The 24,704-nt window shown below is 41.3% G+C and overlaps 1 protein-coding gene and 1 long non-coding RNA gene across 4 annotated transcripts in view; one reads left to right on the forward strand and one right to left on the reverse strand.

Annotated features, from left to right (window-relative positions):
* Positions 1-297: 297 nt before the first annotated feature.
* LOC127547879 (uncharacterized) lies at positions 298-22,009 on the reverse strand. 3 transcript variants are annotated; one of them, XR_007950281.1, is made up of 3 exons: positions 21,745-22,009; positions 4,624-4,917; positions 298-1,175 (listed from the first exon to the last, which is right to left on the reverse strand). It is a non-coding gene; the product is annotated as an uncharacterized LOC127547879 (long non-coding RNA). The 3 variants fall into 3 exon arrangements; XR_007950282.1 differs by lacking the exon at positions 21,745-22,009 and adding an exon at positions 21,306-21,737; XR_007950280.1 differs by lacking the exon at positions 21,745-22,009 and adding an exon at positions 6,918-7,906.
* SLC12A4 (solute carrier family 12 member 4) overlaps positions 20,375-24,704 on the forward strand; it is a 58,345-nt gene continuing 54,015 nt past the window's right edge. The window contains exon 1 of the mRNA XM_051974947.1: positions 20,375-20,525. Within this exon, the coding sequence (XP_051830907.1) occupies positions 20,402-20,525 (124 nt within the window). The 5' untranslated portion in view covers positions 20,375-20,401. The remainder of the gene's footprint in view (positions 20,526-24,704) is intronic.

The raw sequence follows: 24,704 nt of genomic DNA on the forward strand, positions 1-24,704 counted from the left end.
TGCTACATGCTAGGCATTGAACTAAGTGCTAGGGATACAAAAACAAAATTGATACTCACCTTGCCCTCTAGAAGCTTATGTTCTGGCTAATGTGGAAATCTGTTTTTCATGATTTTATATGTCTTATGAATATTGCATTTCTTGTCTTTTCAATGGGTGGAGGAAGGGGTAGAGGGAAAGCAATAATTTAGAACTGCAAATAAACATTCTTTAAAAATGTTTTCTTATTTATTATTATTATTATATATTATTATTATTATTATTAATTAGTTAAACCAGAAAACTCTGCCTTTAAAATTTTGATGTTAAAATGTTTTTATTATAGCTTCTTATATACAAAACATATGCTGGGTAATTTTTCAACACTGACCTTGCAAAAACTTCTGTTTCAACTTTTTCACTCCTTCCCTTCACCCCCTCCCCAGATGGCAAGTGTCATACATGTTAAATATGTTAAAGTATATGTTAAATACAATATATGTATACATATGCAAATAAATATTTAAAAAAACTTTTTAAAATATATGCACTCTGAAGGGTAAATACATACAAAATATATATAAATTATAATAGCTAGCATTTACACAGCACTTTATGATTTACAAAATATTTTATTTATATTAATTCACTTAACCATTACAACTACTTTGTGAAGTTTTTTTTTCTTATTATCCCCATTTTATAGATGAGGTGCTCTTATTATTCCCATTTTATAGATGAGGCACAGAGAGGGAAGTGATCTGTCCAGGATCACCCAGTTAATTAGTGTCTGGTCACTGGCGAACTCTGGTATTCCAGTTCCCAACTCCTGAATCCTATCCACTATGAAACCGAGTTGTACCATCATCTTCCCTGACTGGGATGGAGTCCTCGCCAATCATCTACTAGAACAGCTGGAAAGTACAAAGAGCAGCCAAAGACTCTGTATAAAGGGCTCCACTCCTGTTGACCTTCTGAGCAGCCCAGTCACTTATGAGCTACATTTTTGATCTGGACAGGTCCTGTTATCCCCAACTATCAAGGTCGCTAAGCCTGGAAAAGGGCAGGAGGAAACGACTGCCAGAATCCGTACTCTGTGGGTCACAGGGGTGAATGCTGCTGTAGTAAGTAATGAGTGAAGGTGAGAAGCCCCTGGGACCTGCTTCGGACTCAGTGGGAGGGGATGATCGAGAGACCTGGTGAAAGAAAGATAAAGATCGCTGATGTGCTGGAGGCAGAGGTACCAAGGAAGGGACCTATTACAGGATGCTTTTGGTGCTGGCATCCTACTGTTTTCTGGATTGGGGCAGACCTGTCCCCAAAGAGCTAGGGAGTTTGGCTAGCTCCAGATACTGGTTCCAGAAGGACAACCCGGTCTTACTGGCCAGGTATAGACAATCACAGGTGGGAACGTGGTCATGGTGGACCATCAACACACAAATGAAGAAACTAGGAAAGTGAGCAAAAGTGAAAGGGCAGTCCCTGATCTTTTGCATAGACTGAACATAATAATAATAAGAAGAATCATAGCTGGTCTTTATAGTGCTCCAAGGTTTGCAAATGTATAAATATTTATAAACATTTATCTTTATAAATATTATCTCACAACAATCCTGAGAGATGGGTTCTAATCTTTTCACCATTTTACAGTTGAGGAGACTGAGGCAGACAGAGATTAGGTCACTGGCCAGCTAGTGTCTGATCCATATTTGAATTGGAATCGTCTTTACTCAGAGTATACTGTTTTCTTTACTGCATCATTTAAATGCCTTATTAGCTTATCAGTTGGAGTCTGACTCGTCTTCTCCTTTCTCCACCTTTAATTATAAAAACCCTGAGTGCCCAACTCACTTCCCAGGGGAGTCCTCTGGCATGTGGAAGGTCCCCACATTTTAAACAGTGGTGCTTAAGTGTTTCCTTTTCCTTCCTAAGAATGGGACATGAAAACAGTCATTTCCCTAGTCCATGTCTTAAAATAATAAGGGTATGGAGACAGCTCTACTATGGCTAACCATGCAACTATTTCTCATCATTATATATTGCTGTGCTGCCAAAAGACAAAACAAAATAATACAAAGTGACGAACACAGGAGCAGAAAAGGAGTACCCACATGGACTATATAACTTCAGAGATGATAGACAGAATATTTATTAAGCATTTGCTAAGCGCCAGTAATACAAAGAAAAAGACAGTCCCTGCTTCAAGAAGATTGTATTCATTTTCACTCTTTTTGTTGTTGTTTGTTTGCATTTTATTTTCTTTCTCATTTTTCCCTTTTAATTTGATTTTTCTTGTGCAGCAAGATAATTGTATAAATATGTATGCATATGTCAGATTTAACACATATTTCTACAAGGATTGGGTGAAGGAACTGGAGAGGTTTAACCTGAATAAGAGAAGGGGTGTGGGTGTGGGTATGGATGTGTTGGGGGTGGTCTTCAAGTAGTGGTAGGAATAATAATAGTAGTAATAGTCACGGTGGTAGTAGTAGTAATGTTAGTAGTTGTACGGGACGGTATCAACCACAAAAACAATCAGAGACTCTCCGAGTAAGAAAAAGCAAAAAGGGGTTTATTATGCTCTCCTGAGAAAGGACATTTCCCATCTGGAGTGGTGTTTGTCAGTAAAAGGAGCTCAGAGTAAAAACTGCAAACAAGATTAAATAGTCTTAACAAAAAAGCCTCCAAAGCCCCCATCTATCCTGGCCTTTTTCCCCCTTGTTTGGGGGAGTCTAGTTTTATACCCTAAACCCGGAAATTTATCCCAGAAACAAAAGAATGAAAGTCAATAATAATAAACTCTTAATTTAAATTCCCCTCAAGGACTGCTCCACAAGCAGATATCCTTGGATAAGAGAACTCAAAGCCATCATCACCTTTAAAAGAAGTACTTAAATGCTATTAAGAGATGGTGGGAAACAGGAGGGGACAAATACCTGCAACTTTTTTAGCTGTAGCTCCATTTGTTAGTATAAAGACTCAAATCACAGTGAAGGTATAGTTTAAAGCTACATTCGCATGAGTGTCTCACTCAGTTCGGCATAGTAGAAATAAAAAGTAAAAGCATCGGTGGTGTTGGAAGTAGTAATGATAGTAGCAGGGGCAGAAATGGTGGAGGAGGAGTAATATTAGTAGTGGATAATATTTATAATGCTTTAAAAATTTCAAGGCATTTTACATATGTCAGCAATTGCCCTCCCTTAGGCTCCCTTTGGCTTTATGCCTCAGGTGCTGCCTCCTTAAACCTACAGATAGAATCTGTATCCTTGTGCTAATTATCCCACAAGGTAATTTAATTAGTGGGTGCAAATAAATGAATTGCCCACCAGAGGTCACTCTACTTGAGCTATATAGCCCAGAGCTTGTAGTTGTAGTAGACCCATGGCAAGCATGAGCAAGAACCTGCAGGAGCTTCCCCAATACCAAACTTACTTGAGGCTAAATGGGACCGTGATAAACCCTTCCCTGAGCAGACACAAACTTAATCTAGGGCAAAGATTCTTAAAAACAAGGGGTCTGTGAATAGATTTCAGCATATCTGTAAATCTGAATTGAACTGGAAAAATATATATATATATTACTTCAATATTACTGGTTTCCTTTGGTGGTCCTATGGTTGGTGATCCTATGTACTTTATTTTATGCATTTAGAAACAGTATTCTGAGAAGGGGTCCAGATTACCAGGAATCTGCCAAAGGGAACCAAGACATACAAAGGTCTTAACCTCTGACCTAGGGGATGAAAAGAGAGATTACTCAAAATATTAAAAAGTGAAATCTCCTTTCAATATCTAGCTCAGAGCTCCCACCCAACAGTGAAAATCCTCTTTCTTAATTTATTTCTCTATAGTCACAGGTAATTTTTATAGTCAAAACAAGGCAAACTGAGGCACAAAATTCAGCACACAATTTATTCAATCTCAGCTTCTCCTGCAGGGCTAAGCCCTCAAGACAGAGAATAGCAGCTACATTTTTTAGTTTTTTGTAAAGCACAGAACAAAGAATGAGACTTCATAGGCAGGAAACAAGTTATGATTGGTTAAAAGAACTTGGTATCATATATGGTAAAAATCAGTAAAAATCAGAGCTGAAGAGTGGGGGACAACAGGATCAGTAAGAAATTGGGGATGAGAGACTAGCCACCTCCCCCCTTCCCTCCTGTGACCAAGAAATGTTTGTTGTTTGATTCTACTTTCAAGGTTAGAGATAATGGGCCAGACTTCTTTGGATAATAAGCCAGACGTCCTTGTGGGATAGCTTTGGTGGAGCAAAAATTCTAGACGTGTCTCTCTGTTGTCCACCTACACTCTTCAACACTATTATATTTTTTGACCCGAGAACAGAACAGTGAGGAACAAGAGAACTGGATTTCTCAGTTTAACTCATTACAGGACCACTGAATGTCTGAACTAAATTCCAAGACAAAGAATCGTGACTTAGGACAAAATCAATCATTGCAAATAGGATCAATAGAAAAAATAATACAGAATCAATGTGATTATTTCAGATTCAAAGACTCAGGACACTGGGATCAGTTTATCATACATCAAAAAAAAAAAAAAAAAAAATCCTGAAAAGGAAAGTAGCTCAAATATGCCTTTATGGGAACATTCCATTTCAATCATATTCAGCCCCTCCTCTCACCTTCCTATGCGATCTTCAGGTGTGAAGGAAAGAATCCTAACTGCAGCTCCCCACTGCTGGTGGAAAGGGAGGTGTGCTACTCAGCTCAGACTCAAGAACTAAAAGGGGAGATGAGCTTCCCCACCTTAACAGGATCACAACAGTTGGCAATTTTGGCATCTCTGTGCTTCTTCTCCCATCAAAGCTTCTAGCTGCTTTCTCTGCTCCAGGTCTTGATGTTCTCGTGCCATGTCTTCTGGCCAATGCTGTGAGGAGTACCCGCATCTGTTTCTTATTCACATTTTCTTCCCTTTCCTGGAAGTCCAAATCATAAGATTAGAAGGAGGAAGACACCATCACTGCCCTTATAATTAAAAAAAATTTTTTTAATCCCTTTCTCCTATTTTCTGATTTCTCTTCTTGACCACAGATAAAGAAGTCAGAGCCGATGAATTTTCCATACCAGGATCATTTGAAGTTGGGATTATTGTTGTTTTGGTTCTGTCCAACTTTCTGTGATCCCATTTGGGGTTTTCTTGGCAAAAATACTGGAGGAGCTTGCAGTTTTCAGCTGCAGCTCCTTTTACAGATGAGGAAACTGAGGGAAAGAGGGTTAAGTGACTTTCCCAGAATCACATAGCTAGGTACCGTAAGTTAAGCCCTTTTAACATGGAATGGACCACCTCTGGAGGGAATGAGTTCATTGATGTATTGCAATCAAAGCTGAGGAGGAGGGAACAGAGGGGATTCTAAGTCAGATATGTACTAGATCTCATGACCTCTGAGGTCTTCTCTGATCCTTATGATCTGTGGAAATATATATAGAAATATGGGATGAAAACAACAGAGAAGGATGTGAAAGACATGACTCAGAAAAGAAGCATGTGTTAAGTGCCTACTACATACCATGCATTTTATAAATATTACTTCATTTGGTCCTCAACAACCTTTGGGAGGGAGGAGTTATTATCATCCCCATTTTACAGTTGAAGAACCAGAGGCAGAGATTTTAAGTGACTTTTCCAGGATCACATAGCTATGAGGCTGTTCTGACTCCAAGGCCATTAACTCTATCTACCGAGTCACCTAGCATATGCAGTCCTAGGAAAGTCTTTGCTTCTGGTCAGTTGTTAATGTTAACATAGCACACTCTGGAACTACCCGAGGGAAGAAAAATTCGGCATCCTGCCCTTTTCATGCCAGAAGGCCGGCAAAAAACAAATTTATTAATTAAATTCCAAGCATCTCTGCTTGGACAACTAGTTGGACAACAATGTGGACAGAGTGGCAAGCCTAAAGTCAGGAGGGCTCATCTTCATGGGCTGTGTGACCCTGGGCAAGTCACTTAACCCTGTCTCAGTTTCTTCCATGAAATGACTCAACAACAAAAGCATCTCTGCTCAGAGAAAGAAGAATCCAAAGGCACACAGACCTATCCTGCCTTTGAAAATCTCTCTGACCTAAAGCACTTTCATAATTCATAGGGTTCAAATTCAAACCCCAAATTCCATCAGGATTAAACAAGAACACAAAGCTTAGGTCCTAGTTTTGATTCATATAACTTAATTTCCGGTGCACCTGGGAGAATCATTTCCCTAAATCATCCCATCCAATAAGACTTCTTTTGTTGAATTATTCAAGAGGCTCCTGTTCTTCCTCTGATCATTACCCTAATCAATTTCAAGGAGCAGTCCTTCTTAGGTTGATCAGGTCTAGATTTCTTTAAAAATTGATTAGGCTTTTGATCAGAATGAAGCAAAAAGATTTTGATGCAGGGCACTGTCTTTTTGGAATTAAATCCAGATAGTTTCCTATTCATATGAAAACAAGGATTTTAGACAAAGACACTGAGAAAATGTGATTTAAGATTTCTGAAAGAGGGGAAAAAAGTTGGATCTTCGTTTATTTCCATATGCTCAACTCACAGAGAGGGCTCCCCAGAGAACAGCTACCCCCAGTTTCCAAGTACTCTATGTATTTATATTATTAAAAGTATAGCTCAGGAGTCCCCACCAATGTGTTTGCTTTCATTAGTCAGCCAGAGAACAAAATTAGCTCCAAACAAATTCATGCAGAGTGTCTGACATACAGTAAGCGCTAAATAAATGCTATCTCCATTTACTAGAATAGCAAGATTTACAATTGAACATTCTCTCCTACAATGCCATATTCATATCATCAATAGGGAGACTGAGCAAGTTGAAGATGGTTCATGAGAGGTTCATAATTTACCATTTTTATCCTCAACACCGTGGGCCTTCTCACCAAGTCCTTACACTGCTCCTCACTGGGACGAACCTTGGCCAAGACCTTACCTTAGGTCCAAGAGGAGCAACCCCAGCTCTTCTTCCTCAGTGTCCTGACATCGAGGCTGACCATTTCCCAAGCAGCAGGATCCCTGCTCCCGATTCCGAGCTCTCTGTCTCTGAACTTTTTTCTCCATGTTGTTATTCATTCTTTGAAGTTCGGTAAGCAATGTCCTCAAATTCCCCTCTGAGGGAAAACCCACCCGGCCATGGGCTTTGCTACAGGATGCTATTACAGAAGAATTTCCCCTGTCCCAACCCAAGAAAATGTTGCATCCTGCTAGAAATGCTGTTTTAGAACAGAATCTCTTGAATGGATAGCCTCTGCCAGAATCAGTTCTCCGGTTTTCAATTTATCAAGTCATTCTCGTTTGATCACATCAATGAGTGGGTGTAGAAAAGTCAGTCCACAGTTTTAGAAAATTTCCTCGCCTCTGTCTAACCTCCGGGGAGTTTCCTGGCCCCTTTCATATGCAAATTTGGCCAGTCTAAAAAAAGTTTTGCCTTATATCCTATAAAATTGCAAAAGGGCCAAAGTCTGAAGCTCTGTAATTTCATCAGTTGAGCTGTGGAACTCATCCCCTGATCCTTCCTCTCCCTCCCCAATTCCTTAAGTTTAATTGGTCTTTTCATAATTCAAAGTTAATAACAAATTCAAAAGAAACAAACCCTGCAAAGAAACGGGGACAGCTTTGAAGGGAGAGCTTAGTATCATTCAGCCAAGTGACAAAAAAGTTCAAAAAAGTCAGTATGACTTTAGGCTTTTAATATGAGGCGTAGAGTTCTCCAGATTAGAGAGACAGGAGTATCCACGTGCTCCGCTCTCTTCAGAACACATTTGGAGCACAGAGTTCAGCTTTGGAGCCTACATTTTAAGGTAAACTGAAGTACCCTCCAGAGAAGGATAGCATGGTGATGAAGAGACAGAGAGATGGATTAGATTTCTTTGTTCAGAGTATAGGTAGAAACTTTAAGGCATTTTGGGGCCAATCAGTAAGCACCTACTGTATCCCAGATGCTGTGCTAAGGACTGGAGGGAAAACAAACAAACAAATGAATTAAACTATCCCTGCTCTCAAGAAAATTATATTTAATCGGGGGAGTTAAAGTGTAATATATATACATATATATATACATACATATATATATATATAAACACAGAAAAACAATATTTAGAGCTATCACAAAGTAAAATGGGAAAATTTTCCAATTAATGGAGTTCTTTGAGTAGAGATTGAATGACCACTTCTCAGGGATAATTTAGAAAGTATTCTTATTCAAGTATAGATTGGACTAGGTGACCTCTTAGGTTCCTTCCAGGTCTCATATTCTATGAGGAGAGAAGTGTGTCAGGAATCATGGCAATAAGCTCATGGCACTGTGTGAAGCACCTCATTCTCACATTTTAGCTCCACATAATAGTCAGTATAGAGTAGCATCAAAGCCTTATCCATAACCCAATGCAGAATCCAGGGCAACCTTCAAGTGAAGTACAACAGGAGGCAAAGCCAGACAATTCTTTTTTTTCTCCTCAATCGTATTTTATTTTTCCCAATGCCTACAGAGATAGTTTTCAGTATTCATTTTTATAAGACTATGTGTTCCAAATTTTTTTTCTCTTTCTCATCCCTAAGACAGCAAGCAATCTGATATAGGTTACACATGTACAATTCTTTTCAACATATTTCCATATTTGTCATGTTGTGCAAGAAGAAAACATGAGAAAACAAAAGCAAGCCAACAAAAAAGGTGAAAATACTATGCTTCAATCCACATTCAGTCTCCATAGGTCCCTCTCTGGATGCAGATGGTATTTTCTATTCAGAATTATCTTGGATCTCTATATTGCCAAGAAAAGCTAAATCTATCATAGTTGATCATCTTGGTGTACAGTTATCTCTTGGTTCTGCTCATTTCACTCAGCATCAGTTTATATAAGTCTTTCCAGGATTTTCTGAAATCAACCTGCTGATCATTTCTTATAGAACAATAATATTCCATTACATTCACATGTCATAACTTATTCACCCATTCCCCAACTCATGGGCATCCACTAAATTTCCAATTCCTGACCACTACAAAAAGGGCTGCTACAAACTTTTTTGCACATGTGGGTCTTTTCCTCTCTTTTATGATCTCTTTGAGATACAGATCCAGTAGTGATCCTGCTGCATCAAAGGGTATGCCTTTAAGGCACAGTTCCAAATTGCCCTCCCTATTTCACAACTCCACCAACAAGAAAGCCAGACAATTCTTGTAGAAGATGATTCCTAGTTTTAGTTGACATTCTTAAGACCAAGCAAGACCTGCCACATCGTCTAAGCACAAATCCAATCCAGTAAATGAGGCTAAGTAAATGGAAGAAAATACAAAACACAATGAAGAAATACCTTGAAGTGAGAAGAGTAAATCCAGAAGAAGAGAGTAATTCTACAAGTTTAAGTAGAATCGCAGAAGAAAAAAAGAATAGAAACAAGAAATACAAAATGGAACAGTTGGGCAGGAAGAAATGGGAAAATAAATTAATAGATTAGAATATATGGAAATAAAACTTACCTAAGAACTGAACAGCCTAAAAATTTTAAGGAGTAAAATAGAAAATAATTCAAAGAAATAATAATTATTAACATAAAATCAAAAGATTGAGAAAAACCCAGAAAAATAATAAGAAATATACTATTAAAAACAACTGACCTAGAAAACAGGTTAAAGATTGATCATTTAAAAATTACTGAACTATTTGAAAATCATGGCCATAAAAAACTTAGATATCATAGTTCAAGAAATCATAAATGTAAACTGCTTAGATCTCTTAGAACCAGAGGTCAAAGTAAAAATAGAATACACTGGTCACTTTCTGAAAGAAATCCCCAGATGAAGGCTCCCAGAAACATTGTAGTCAAAATTCAGAGTTTCTAGGTCAAAGGAAAAAATATTGCAAGGAGCTAAAAATAAAGTGTTCAAAGATCAAGATGTCATAGTAAGGAGCATCCAGACTTGGCAGTTGCTCGTCTAAAATAAAGGAGAGTTTGGAATATGATATTCAAAAGGCAAAATATAAAGACATATTTCCCTACAAGGGAAAATATGGATTTTTAATGAAATAAAGGATTTCTGAGTATTTCTATTAAAAAAACCCCAGAACTAAATAGATAATTTGAAATGAAGAAATCTAAAGAATATATATACATATATGTACACGTATATATGTATACCTATATATATATATCTCATATACATAGCTATCTGATCATTTTAAAGAAACTATGTATATATAAATTGCTTACACACTAATGTGTGAGAAGAAACAAATATTTTCTCAGAACTCTCATGTCTTCAAGAGTCATGGAGAAAGCTGGTTATGACAAACAGAAAGCCTAAGAGTGTGGTTTTATATTGTTTAGATTGTCTTAGGCGAACACAGAAATGGGAGGGAAAGTAAGCATTCATTATTAAGTGTCAGACACTGTGCTAAGTATTTTACAAATATCTCATTTAATTCTTACAACAACTACCTTGTGAGATTTCTCATTTCAAAGTTAAGAAAATTGAAACAGGGGCAGCTAGGTAGCCCCGTGGATAGAGCGCCAGCCCTGAAGTCAGGAGGACCTGAGTTCAAATATGACCTCAGACACTTAACATTTCCTAGCTGTGTGATCCTGGGTGAGTCACTTAACTCCAATTGCTTTAGTGAAAGAAAGAAGGAAAGAAGGAAAGAAAGAAAGAAAGAAAGAAAATTAAAACAGGAGGAGAGAGAGAAAAAGAAAGAAAGAAAGAAAGAAAATTAAAACAGGAGATTAAGTGACTTCCCTACGCAGCTAGTAAATTTATGAAACTACATTTGAACTCAGATCTTCCTGATTCCAGGTTCAGTTCTATGCACTGCACTGAGCTCAGTTCCATGCATTGTACCAGGCTCAAAGTTCTATTCACTATACAACCTAATTGCCCCTATGGAGGGATAAGAGAGTTGAGAGAAAAAGAAAAAGGGAAGGAAACTTATTCTCTCATAATAGTAGGGATATATTAAATGAAGAGAATTCAAAACATGGAGGAAGAAATAGAAGAAATGAGCATCCCTGGAAGATTTCTTTGCTCAGTAACCTTTTATTTTTTTCATCTTTCCTGTAATTGCTTATAATATTCTTCAAAAAAATCCATACTTTGTTTTTTAATAAGCAAAGGATTCTCAGACAAAAAAGCTAGGGAAATCAGTGTCTGCTAGTGATGGTGCAATAATGAGAAACAAAAGGAACTTCCAGCCAAGTATGTGTGGCTTTGGAGTGTGGCTCCCTAAGAGGAAGACAGTTGTAGGGGAAAGGATACTATTAATCTTAGAGTCAGATGAGCTGAGTTTAAAAATTGCCTCTTACACTCTACCATAACTATGATGGGCAATGTGGACTTAGTCCCAGGCACTGTTTGCTAAATTTAGAACAAACTGACTTAAGATGCTGCAAGATGCTGATGGCAGGGGAGGTAGTAGTCTCAGCTTTCCTGTGTGAAGAAGGGAGTGTTTATCTTCCTACCTCATGTGGAAGTGGGTGCCTTTCCTGAATCTTTTTCCAGATGCAAAAATTCCTAGTCATAGCTCTAGCTTTAGGCAAACTATTTAATTTTTTTAAGCCTCAGTTTCCTCATCTGTGAGAATGGGGGTAATGTATTCACACAATTGTGATGAAGAAAATGCTTTGTAAATCTTATTAAAGTACTATATAAATATCAGATATTAATGTTATTATTATTATTAGGATATAGATCTAGTAGTGACCCTGCCGAAGAAGCCTCCAAATAGTTCTGGGACAGGGTATATCTGGAAGGGCTGGCCCTGCTTTCTATTCTTGTTTTTATCTCCACAATCTGTCACATCTCCTGGAGATAGAATTGCTTGGCAGTAGGGAACAGTGGCTCCTGGGTAGGTCGTTATATAAATCCACACAAAGGAATTAACTAGAATTTGGTAGTTCAAATTATTCCCCAAAATTTCAGTTCACACTTTCTAGGTCTATCCCAGACACACACAGCCCTAGGGTGAGGCTTTACTCTGTAAGTGAGAATTAGGGAAGGCTCTCTGTGGGTTCACATCTGTTAGTATGTGGGTGTCTAGCAGAATCTGTAAGGTTAGTAGGATGTGTGAGGTAGATCTGAGAAGACTGGCCACCTGGCGTGGAGATAGGATAAACTGGGGAAAGGAGAGAAGAGGGATTTTTCATTTAGAATAAAAATTTGAAGTGGAAGGGAGTTTGGGAATAATGAATATCATCTTCAAATGAAATCTCTACTATATTCCTAACAAGTGTTCACTTTATCTCTTCTTGAATATCTTTAATGATTGAGAATTAATTACATCCCAAGGCAGTCCATGAGGCTATTAAAGAATTCTAATTATTTTTCCTCATATTGACCCAAAAACTGCTTCAAGACTCAGATCAAATCCCTATTTCTGCAAGAGATCTTTTTCTAGTTCCCTAAACTGTTAATGCCTCACTCAGTACATATCTTGAATGTACACAATGATTTGCATGTTGTCTTCCATATTAGAATATAAACTCTTTGAGGGCAATTCCTGCCTCTAGTGTATTTATGCCCAATATATTTTCTTCTTTTTGAGTCATTTTCAGTTATATCTGATGCTTCATGACCCTACTTGGAGTTTTCTTGGCAAAGATACTAATGTGGTTTGCCATTTCTTTCTCCAGCTCATTCTCCAGATGAGGAAACTGAGGTGACCCAGGTGCTCAGGGTCATATGACTAGTCAATGAGACCAGATATGAATTCAGATTTTCCTGACTCCAAGGTTGTTGCTAGATGATCTAGTTGCCCCAAGAAAGGAGGCTTTAAAAAATGTTTTTAGGTTATACATGTACATTCATTTTTAACACATTTCCATATTAGTCATGTTGGAGGAGAAAAATCAGAACAAAAGGGAAAAACCACAGGAAAGAAAAAAAGGTGAAAACTGTATATATACTTTGATCCATATTAAATGTCCATGGCTCTCTCTCCAAATGTGGATGACATTTTCCATCCAAAATTTATTGGAATTGTTTTGGATCACTAAATTGCTGAGAAAGGTTAAGTCCATCATGATGGATCAATTACACAATCGTGTTGTTACTGTGTACAATGTTTTCCTGGCTTTGCTCGCTTCACTTAGCATCAGGTCTTTCTGAAACCAGCCTGTTCATCATTTTTTATAGAACAATTATATTCCATTACATTCATATGCCATAATTTATTCAACCATTCCCTAAATGATGGACATTCACTAAATTTCCTGTTTCTGTTCACTACAAAAAATGGGCTGCTACAAACTTTTTTGTGCATGTGGGTTCTTTCTTCTCTTTTATGATCTCTTTGGGACACAAATCCAGTAGTGACCCTGCTGGATCAAAGGGCATGCACAGTTTTATAGCCCTTTGGGTGTAGTTGCAAATTGCTCTCCACAATGGTTATATTAGTTCACAATTCCACTAACAACGCCTTAGTATTCAATTTTCCTACATCCCAAGGAGGGAGTCTTTTAAAGGATTCTAGGATTCAGATTTGGAAGGGAATTAAGAGATCATCTGATTCAATACCTTCATTCCAGAAAGAAGGAAGCTTAGACTCAGAGAGTGTCAGTGACTTCCTCAGAACTACTGGCAGGAGCAGGATTCAAAGTGTGACTTCAGTTTATTATTTTTTCTCCTACATCATTCTCTTTGCAACTGGCACTGTAGAAGCTATGGATTATTTAATCATCCACAGGCAGGCTGGGCTGGAAATTTTTGCTCTTTGTTGACAAGTAATTGTTTGCATAAGTCTTTTATGGATGTCATTACTGCTGGGGTTTACTTTTATTTTCCTTTGAAGTCAAGGCCAATCAAAGAGCGGTAAGAAAAGACCTGTTGGAACCCTTTCAATTTCTCTCAGGAATAAATCATTCCTCCCTTCTTTTTCCTTTTCCTCTTCCTCCTCCTCTTTCTTTTCTTTCTCTTCCCATATAATATTTATTAAAAACAATAAAAATAGACAGCATTTATAGAGAGGTATGCAAAGTGCGTTGGATATATTTAGAATTTAAATATATATTTAGGAGATTATATATATGTGTGTGTGTATTTATATATGTATATACTCTCCTCAATCTGCATTCAGTCTTCTTAGTTCTTGTTCTGGATGCGAATGATATATTTTCCATCCCAGTCTATTGGAACTATCTTTAATCATTGTGGGAAAAAGTCTAAGATAGTTGATCATCACATAATCTTGCTGTTATTGTGTACAATGTTCTCCTGGTTCTGCTTATTTCACATGTGCTTAAACTTTGGAAAAGACAGTATGATTCAGTAGAAAGAACACTTGAGTTGATGTCAGAAAGATCCAGGTTTAAGTACTGGCCTTGCCATTTATTAGCTGTGTGAATTCAAAGAAGAAAGTTAACCTTCCTGAGCCTCAATTTCCCAATCTGCAAATTGGAGATAGGGAGTTAGGTGGTATAATGGATAGAGTTTGGGGCCTTGAGTCAGCAAGACTCATCTTCATGAATTCAAATCTGTCCTCAAACACTTATTGGCTGTGTGACCCTGGGCAAGTCACTTAATCCTGGTTGCTTCAGTTTCCTCGTTTGTAAAATGAACTGGAGCAGGAAATGGCAAATCACTCCAGTATCTCTGCCAAGAAAACCCCACACGGGGACACAAAGGGTCAGACACAACCAGAAAAGGTCCAAACAACAAAAATTATGTACCGATTATTATATTTTGGGGATTACATTGGAGGATAGCTTTGAGTATCTCAGTGAGGATGCAGAGAAAGCTAAAAGCAATACCTGCCTCAAGGTGTTCACAATCTAATGGGGGAGAAAACATGCAAATAACTATAGACACACAAGATATATATATACACACATATATATACGTGTATATATATACGTATATATATGTGTCTTTAGTATATATATAATATATATATATACACACACATAAAATAACTTGGTTTTTTTTCCTCTTCATTTAGCAAATAAATTTGGCAAGTAGGCACAGGGAAGAAAAAGAAGAAAAATAGAGGGAGAGAGACCACTGAATATTTATGATGGAAAAGGTGTGAAGTTAATGAAATAATTGTATATGAAAATCTTTGTAAAATATGTTAATATGCATTATTATATTATAATGGTGATTATTATTATTTAATCCTTGCATCAAAAACTTGCACATGACATGAAGGACAATAGCATTTATGTAGCCCTTGAAGGTCTGCAAAGCATTTGATGTATATTATCTCATTTGATCCTCATAACAATCTTGGGAGATAGATGTCATGATTATCTTCATTTTACAGATGAGGAAACCGAAGCAGAAAGAGATTGAGTGACTTGTATGCGAGCCAGGATTTGAAATAAGATCATGCTAATTCCAAGTTGAGCCCTTTCTCTATTGTGCTATCTAGGTAGCTACATTGGGAACGTCTCCTTCTGGCTCACCGACTCCATTTAAGCACTAGGATGTCCGATAATGTTTGTACCTGACTCTTTCTGTAAGCACAGGCTTTTTAAAAAAGCTCCAACAGGGCAGCTCAGTGGATAGAGCATCAGCCCTGAAGTAAGAAGGACCTGGGTTCAAATTTAGTCTCAAACACTTAACACTTCCTGGCTGTGTGACCCTGAGCAAGTCACTTAGTCCCAATTGCCTCAGCAAAAAAAAAAAAAAAAAAAAAAAAAGATAAAAACACAAAGCATAAAAAAAGAAAGAAAGCTCGAACAGTGAACAAGTTCCAAACACCATCCAAAAACAAAACAAAATACAACAAACCAACAATGAGAATTCCCCTTAGGGCTTGTGGACCAACCTCCACTAGAGACCTAAACAGACTCAGTCACTGGTAGGTAGGACCTTGCCCATGAGGCTTGTCATAGTCCCAACAAGGGATCCTGTGGCTCTCCTCATTTGCCTTCCCTTCCAGGGCTCCCCGGCCACCTGCAAAGTTAAGTATAATGCTGGATGTTTTAAAAGCCCTGCTTCAATGCCGTGCATTCCCCAGCAGATGGCAGTGGGTCACTGCTCCCATAGCTGCTCCAAACCCCAACGCCGCCGTGGCCGCAGGTAGCATCTCTCCCCCACCATTCTCCAGCAGATGGTGTCAGTGACCGCTCCCACAATCGCCAACCATCCCTTGGGTTTTCTCAATAGTTTGGTCTTTTCACAGAAAGCTCCCCTCAAAGGGAAGGCTGGGATCGCAAAGCTTGGCTGGAAACATTCTCTCTCTCTGCATGTCACCCTGACCCCTGACAAGCAACGGAGTCTGCTCTGGGTCCCTCCCCTGACCTCTGACCTCACAGAGGTCTGTCCGGTGATCAGGAGCACCCCTCCCCCTCATCGGGTTTCCACTCCCACTAAGGATGTGGGCCAGGTGGGCACTCCTATATCCTTACTTCCTATAGGTCAAGCAGTTTGGAAAAATCTCCCGTTACCTCTTCCCTTCTCTCTTCCCACGTCCCACATCCTTCGGCCCTGGGATCTCTCCGGAGTCAACGGGGCAGGGGCTTTCAGATGACCTGGGGCGGCTCCCTTAGTGCTGGTGGAGGGCTTGTCTTGGAGGAAGGGAAGCACTGCTCCTCCCCCAGAACTGCCTTCCTGGGAAAGAAAAAGTCTCCTACAATCCCCAATGGAAGTCCAGTGTTTTGCACATTCTCCAACTGAGAATATCTGTCCCCAGAATAAAGGAGAAACCTGGGAGTAGTTAAACATTGGAGTGGGATGGGTAATCAGAATCTTTCTAAGGCCTAAATTGTACTTTCCCAGTGTGGTTGTTATTTTCTAAATTGGAATTTCCAAAATCTTCACATACTCTCCCAAGACCAGTATAAATAACGTGAGCTTAATACTAGAGATTGGATTCAAAATGACTTTGAAGGTATCATTTAACTCTGTGGAAGAACCAACTCTTGCTGCAGACAGGCCTCTTCCCTGTCCTCTGCTTAGATTTGTGTTTTCTTGTCTTCCCTCAGGGAGTATCTCTCCTTCTTCCTTGTCGATCCCAATCTATGACACTCTCTGGGTGACCTCGGCCCCTTCCCGTCTCGGTTTCATCCAACTTAAAATCCATGATCCTCTGAGTAGGTGGTCTTTGAGAAAGCAGCCCTCTAGCTACAAGTCTGCCCCAACCTTCAAAGCTGGGCTTAAATTTTGCCTCTTCTCTGAACTTTTTCATCTTGACTAGAAAAGATTTCTCTCTCCTCTGAATTCCAGCATTTATTGTCATTCTATGCTGCTTTGTATAGTTACTTATCTTTACACAGGTATCTGTCTTATCTTTTTAACTGGACTGGAAACTTTTAAAAGATAAGTACCTGAAGTTTCTTTGTGGACAAGGAAAATTGGACTTTTAAGTTTGGCAGATCCTTTCATCTCACTCAGACTCAGTTTTTGCCCTGTAAAATGGGTTAATTACTTCCAAGATCCCATTTATGATTTTTTGCATTTTTCACAATTCCCTAGTACTGGACCTTGGATACAATAGGTTATTAGTATTTTGCCAAACACTTGAGTGTTTATTGTGTGCCTCTCCCTGCCCTGGGCACAGAAAAACTAAATAAATTGCATCCCCTGAAATTATGGATGGAGTTCATCATCAAGAGGGAGGGTTTTGGGACATGTGGGATAACTTGGGTTGTTCAATAGATCTACATATGAGCTTCTTAATATGGAGAGTCCTGCTACTGGGCCAGATCAAAACCCATCCACATTCTTTTAACCTGTGTTAGTTTTGTTCCTGTCCTTGACAGATGGCAATAATAACAGTTGACCTTTACACAGCAAGAATGTGTATTTTTAGGAGCAAGAGCATGTATGTGGGGAGTGAGAAGTGGGGGCGGGGAATCTGACATTTACATAGCACTTTAACGCTTGCAAATTGCTTTATATGAATTATCCCATTTGAGTCTCACAACCCCAAGAAGCATTATTCCCATGTTGGGAAGTTGAGGCCCAAAGATGGTAAATCACACAATAGAGGCTTTAGATTTAGCCCTCTGACCACAATGCCTCTACAGACTAGAAAACAATCCATGATGATTAGATAAGAGAAGTGAGGGATAAGAAGGCCATTACTGATTAGGAAGGTCAGAGAAAGTAATAGTTTTTGAATTGGGCCTTAAATGAACCCCTGGGATTTCAAAAGGCAGGTGGGATGTGGGATGATGATGAGGAGCAGGGAGGAATGGCATTAACAAAAGCAGAGGCAGATTAGTAAAGGATATCTTCAGAGATTTAGTCCAGTGTGGCTGAATCATACTAACACACATGGGAGTCATGTGAGATGAGGCTGGGGATGCAGGGGGTACCACCGGACTCTGAAGGTATACGACTGCCAGACTAGGATTTCTTATGTCTTGTGTGGGAGGCAACAGGAAATCATAGATGGGCTTTGAACTGGAGTGATACATCCAGTAAATGGCTAAATAAGAATTCATGGGATTTGACACATTTATACATCAAGAAGTGAGGAGAAATCAAAACTATCTCCATTATATCTTAAGTGACTTGGAGAATGTTGAAGCCATTGAGAGAAAGGATGCTGGGAGAAAGAACCTGTGTTATGAGAAAATAGGTTCTACATTCTAAAATGTTGAATTAAAGAATCTGGAAGCATTTGGAGATTCAGGATTGAAACATCAGCCAAGTCCCAAGTAATTAACCCATTTTACAGGGCGGAAACTGAGTTTGAGTGAGATGAAGTGATCTGCCAAGTGGAAAAACAATCATTCAGAATCAGTGGAGAATCTTGGCCTGTGTGACCTTGGAGATCTTGTTTAACCTCTCTGGGATGGTTTCCTCATCTGAAAAAATGGGGTTAAAACTCAGTGATTTTCTTAGATCCATTTCAGCTTTAAAATGGATGATTCCATTGTCTTTCTAATTCTAAAACTGTATGATTCTTATGAGAAATGTAGATTTGATTGTCAGCAGAGCGGTGAACAAAGCTTCACAGTTGTAATCAATTTCTTTTCTCTTTCCTCTTCTTTGGTAAGGGGATTGAAGGGCTGTAGCATGGAGAGCAATTCCTAAAGGGAGGAGGCCTGATGAAGGGGAAAATTAAAACTCTTGACTCAGAAATTTACAGGCCTGGGTTCCAACCCCACCTATGATACTCATGATTAAGGGCACCTTGCTTTCCCGAAATGAGGAGGTAGGACCAGATGGCCTCTGATATCCCTGACCTATAAAGGTGGACTGGAGTAATTCTTTATGTGGAAAGTAGATGGACCCAAAAAGTGAGCATCCGAGATAGATATGCATTCAACATTCATCATGTACCTAGAGTGATAGTAGAATCATATTCACTCCATTTAGGGAATTTACACTGTATAGATAACTTTAATACACGTCCATGTTAAATGCCAAATGAGTGGTATAGACTTCCAGGCTTCCAAAATAAGGAAGACTTCATGAAGGAGAGGGTATCTGAGCTGGACCTTGAAGGAGGTACCGGTCTCAGTGGGAGTTGGGGAACACAGAGACCCAAGGAGAAGGCCTTGCCCGGAGAAGATAAAGCAGCTTTCTGGGTCTACTGCCTTCCTAATCAGTAATGACCTGCTCACCTCTCACCTTGTCAGCTTTGTTTTCTAGTCTAGAGGGGCACCTGGGACAGAGGGCTAAACCAGGAGTCTACAAGACCTGAATTTAAATCCCATCTCTGATCCTTATCAGCTGTGTCACGGAGAAAGGCAGTTAGCATTTTTGCTCTATGGGGAAATCCCTGCCTCCTGGGGATAGATACATGGGGCGCCCCGCCTACGGGCTTCCTGGAGCATTTTTAGAGAGGAAGGAACAATGGGAGCCCCAAAGCAAGCCTGGTCCGCCGCTGATAACCACTAAAGGAGCAGCTAGGGGAAACATTGTCTCCTCTGCCGAGATGTTTAGATTCTATATCTCTATCTGTATCTGTATCTGTATCCGTAGCTGTATCTACATCTAGATAGGAGTGACTTCGGATCCGTCTTACGCAGAAAGCACCACAATGTTAGGGTCAGGAAGGGACTAAGTGGAAGGGCAAGATTTGCATCCAGGTCCCGGATTCAAACCCAACTCTCCAATGCCCCGCGCAACAAGGACCCAAGTACAGAACCTACCCCGGGCCCGGCTCCACCCCGGACATTGCCAGCACGGAGCCCAGCGCGGAAGGGGGGCTCGGACCTTGGGCAGGCACCCTTCTACCCCAGTCCAGCACAGCCCCTCCAGGAGCGCAGTGGGAGGGCGCCCCGAGCCCGGGGTCCGATGGCCTGGGCTCCTCCTCCTCCTCCTCCACCCCCCGCCCCTTCCGCCCCCTCCTCGGCCGCTCCTCCGCTCCCCCTCCCCTCCGCCCCCCTGGGCGGTCCCGGGCCAGGCCGGGGGGCGGGCGGAGGAAGTGAGCGCACGGGGGAGGAATGCGGGAGGGAAGCGGGGCCGGGGCGGGGCGCGGGGGGCCGTGGGGAGCCGGCGCCGGGGCCGGGGCCGGGGCCGCCGCGGGGATGCCGCACTTCACCGTGGTGCCCGTGGAGGGGCCGCGCCGGGGCGACTACGACAACTTAGAGGGACTGAGCTGGGTGGACTACCGCGAGCTTGGGGACCCCGAGGACTCCGTGAGTTCGGACGGTGAGAGCGCGATCCCGGCCCCCTCCCCAGCCCCCCGACCCTCGCTTCCACTCGCGCCCACACGTGAACCCCAAACTGACCCACGCCGGCGCACTCGCCTAAAGACACTCGGCCCGTCCCCATTACCCACCCACCAAGGGCTTGTAAACTTGCCCTCGATAGACCCACCCGGGCGCGCTCCGTACCCACACACTTTTACATCCCTGTTCACGCTGTCGCGGAGGAGTCCCACTTCCAGCCCATTCCACTTCTGGGACCCACGCACACACTCAGACACGCACGGACACATAAATCATCCAGACACCTCCTCGCGGAAGCTCGCGCGCCTCTACTTCTACTCCCACTAGCGGATCTCCTTATCCGCGGACGCGCGGCCACCCAGGGTGGGGGGTAGCCGGGATGAGTCGGGGCGTGGGCTGCAGACGTGGCGCAGGGCCGGGCCGGGCCGAGCCGAGCTGGCCTGAAAAGTCCAGCCGTAAAGTTGGCCGGTGCCGCGGGGCTGAAGTTTCAACCTCGCAGCTTGAAGCCCGGGAAGGTTCGGGAGCTTTTGGCTAGATGGTTTGTCTGATATGATCATCTCCCCTTCCCCACTACCTGCAATCGGGCACCCCTTTCCCAGCCTTCCACTTCCCCTCTTAAACTTCCAAAACTTCCCGTTCCTGTATACTCAGGGCTGGGAGTGTGGCGTAGGCTCCGGGGAACTTCTCGGACCGGCTACCCCTCTTTTCTTCCCCTCCCCCAGCTTTGGGTGTGAATTCTGAGCCTCCGGGTTAACCTTACCTGGCACTCCAGCTGTTTGTGTGTTCCTAAAGCCGGGGGAGTAAGCCCGGCAGGACGAGATGACCTTCCCAGTATGGACCACTCCTTCTTTCTGAAACTCCTGATCTAAGGATAGATTTCCAGTGAAAGGCAGCTTATTTGGGGATTATCTAGTCCACGGGTTTCTTACAAGAGGTCTGTGAACTTGATTTAGAAAAAAATCAAAACCACATTTGATAACTTTTTTCAGTATAATTGGTTTCCTATTTTATTTAATGTATTTGAAAACATTCAGAGAAGGGGTCCGTAGCCTTCGCCAGACTGACAAGTGTCTGTGATAAAAACAATTTTAAAAAGTCCATATTTATATTACCCTTCTTCCCTCATGGTATAGAGATAGGAAAGTAGAAAACTCAGATCCAGAGAAGTTAAGTCAATCAAGCATATATTAAACACTTACCATGTGCCAGCTACTGAATGATTCACCCAGTCCCGGAGAGTGACTGACAGCGTCAGTATTCAAATATAGAGCCTTTGACTTCAGATCCTGTGCTATTATCACTCGGCTAGGCTCTCACAGTTTCTGGCCACTTCATTTTCTGGTCCCCTTTCCTGTCCTGAATGTGGAGGTTTCTCAACAGGCAGACCTGAGTCAGACCAGAGATTTTATCTCTTCTCTCCTTTCCCCCTTCAGTATCACTTTGTCCACCCAAAGAGACTAATCATCTCAGAATACTACTTTCATCTAGTAATTGAGTTGTTCCTTTGCTCTTAAGTCTCCAATGACTTTCTATTTAGTCAGTTTGAAGTTGAAAGAGCTCTGGGCATGGGAACAGGAGAAGGTCTGAACTCAAATCTTACCTCAGACACTAGCTATTTGGCCTTCAGCAAGTCACTTGATTTCTGCCTCAGTTTTCTCAGATGTAAAATGTGGATATTAATAATCTATCTCATAGAGGTGTTGGGAGGATCGAGTGAGATATTGTAAAGTACTTAGCACAGTACTTGACACATAGTAGATGCTATATATATGCGAGCTATTATTATAACAAGCATTTTTTAACCTTACATTTTCAGGTACTAAGTGCTTGGTGCACAAAAGAAATGAAATCTAGTTTAAAATTAGCCTTTTAATTTTTTTACAAATAAAACACTTTCCTCCAAAGAGCTGTGAGCTAGATAATGTCAGTATTTGTTATCACCATTTTACAGGTGAAAAAGCTGAAACCCAGAGATGTTGACTTGCTCGTAGTTACATGAAAATTAAATATCAGAGTCAAACTTGAACACAGATATTGTCTTCACCCAGTAATTTGGCATTCTGGCTGGCCCAGACCTACATTTAAAATTTACTTCATTAAATGAATCTTTCAGTCTCTGTCTCTCTTCAATTTCTTTTCCTCTCCCTCTCTTCCTTCCTACCCCACCTTGCTACCCTCTAGAAACATGGGCCATCCCCATTTCTTCAGTTTCACTCAAGCTTATCTTCCTCTTCTCTGGGAATGCCCTCCCTGCTCTTCTCTGCCCATCTGAATTCTATTTTCCCTCAAGGTCTGGCTCAAATCCCACTTCCTCTGTGAGGACTTCCCTTTACTAAACTCCTGTGGCATTGGAGAAAGGGAATGGGAACAAGTATTTAAGTCCCTTCTCTGTGGAAGGCACTCTGTTTTTCACAAATATCATCGTATTTAATCCTTATAACAATTCTGGGAGGTAAATGTTATTATCCCCATTTTACAGAACAATCAGTCCAGGGATACATAGCAACTAAGGGTCTGAGGCCAGTTGAACTTGGTTCTTTTTGGCATCAGGAAGTGTTCTGTCCACTGTGTCTGTCACCTTGTTGCCTCATCATTGGCTGTCTGTACCCCAAATTTGGCTTAGATCATATACAGGTTTTATTTTTTCTCCTATCCAGGCAGGTCTTTAAGACCTTCCCAACTTTTAAGTGCCCTAAGGGCAGGGATCTTTGAATCATCCCTTCCCAAATGATGTCTACCATAATGTCTTGTGTGTGGTAGTCATAAATATGAATGTCTTGATTGGAGAAGTGTGTGTGTATGCAAATGTGCTTATGTGTGCTTATGAATGCATGTTTATATAGTCATATACATGTGAGAGGGAAAGATTAAAGATCTTAGGGAAGGATGAATAAATATTGTGATAGACAGGGCAAGGGTAATCCCTCTCCAACTACTCTGTTTTCTGTTGCAATTTACAGACTCAACTTGTATCTCTACCTCTTCCTTCCCTGTATCTTCCGGTGTGGCCCCAGCACGTATACATACATGCATGCACACACACACATGGGCACTCCTATATCATGTATGCATTTATCCTCATATATACTTTCCCACATAGGACTTTCGCTTGGGATCTGTACATCACAAACTGTCCCAGGATGCCCCACTGTAACTGGGATGGAGTAAGACATTCTCCCCCTCTCAGAATGCAAATATATCTTAATGGGATGGACATTAGAAGTCACTCTCAGCATCTTCATTTTTCAAGTAAGGAAAATGAATTTCAGAGAGAGAGGTTTAATGTTTTACTTAGATTATAGCAGAGTTACAATTTAAATCTCAGTCCCTTGACTCCAAGTATAATGCCTTAGTTGTCATTGACACTGTAGTATAAATGAGTATCTAAGAGTTTGCCTTGTGCTGGATTGCAGAGGGGTGACAGAGAAGGTCTGCAGTAAGTTTCCGGGTACGGGACACAGGCCACGGGGTGGGGAGAAGTAACTCACTTATTAATTGTTCCTTTGTTTATGTGCCCTTTGCCACGTTATCCTGTATACTGTATACACACATACATATACATTGTCCAGCTCCCCTTCAGGCTTAAGCCATCCGTCTTCCTTGATCCCATTTCAGAGAGGAGGGACAGAGGAAAGATTCCAGTCCCCGAGGTCTCAGGTTGGTCCACACCTCTCAGAGCCCTCAGCCCCACCAAAGGGAAAAAGGGGGGCTGACTCTGACCTCTGGGGCACACGCGTGGGTCTTTGGGGAGTGGCAGGACCTCAGCATCCCTCGCAGGCCTGGGGGGCAATCCTTTGTGAATGGGTTAGGGAGCTGCCCTCCCGCCGTGCCGTCTGGACATCAGAATGTGGCCCTGGCCGATTGGCCCTGCTCCCACCCTTCCCTCGGATTATCTGGGCCCAGAATCACCCCAGCAGGTTAGTTGGAGGACTTGCTCCCGGGGTCTCCTCCCCAGCCTCTCCGGGGACCCCCCCTTCCGCCGAGATGACCGTGCTGTATCCGCTCTGTGTCATATGAATGGACATATGTGTAGCCGAGGCGTCTGGCAGCCTGAGTTGCAGACTTGTTGGTAACTCGCCTGGTTTGGTTCCAAGGACATTAAGCCATAGAAACTAAGGTTATAGGACTTTCACTGTCTGGGGCCACCTGGGCCAACAGG

Source organism: Antechinus flavipes, chromosome 2 (genome assembly GCF_016432865.1).
Source record: "Antechinus flavipes isolate AdamAnt ecotype Samford, QLD, Australia chromosome 2, AdamAnt_v2, whole genome shotgun sequence".
Classification (NCBI taxonomy): Eukaryota; Metazoa; Chordata; class Mammalia; order Dasyuromorphia; family Dasyuridae; genus Antechinus; species Antechinus flavipes.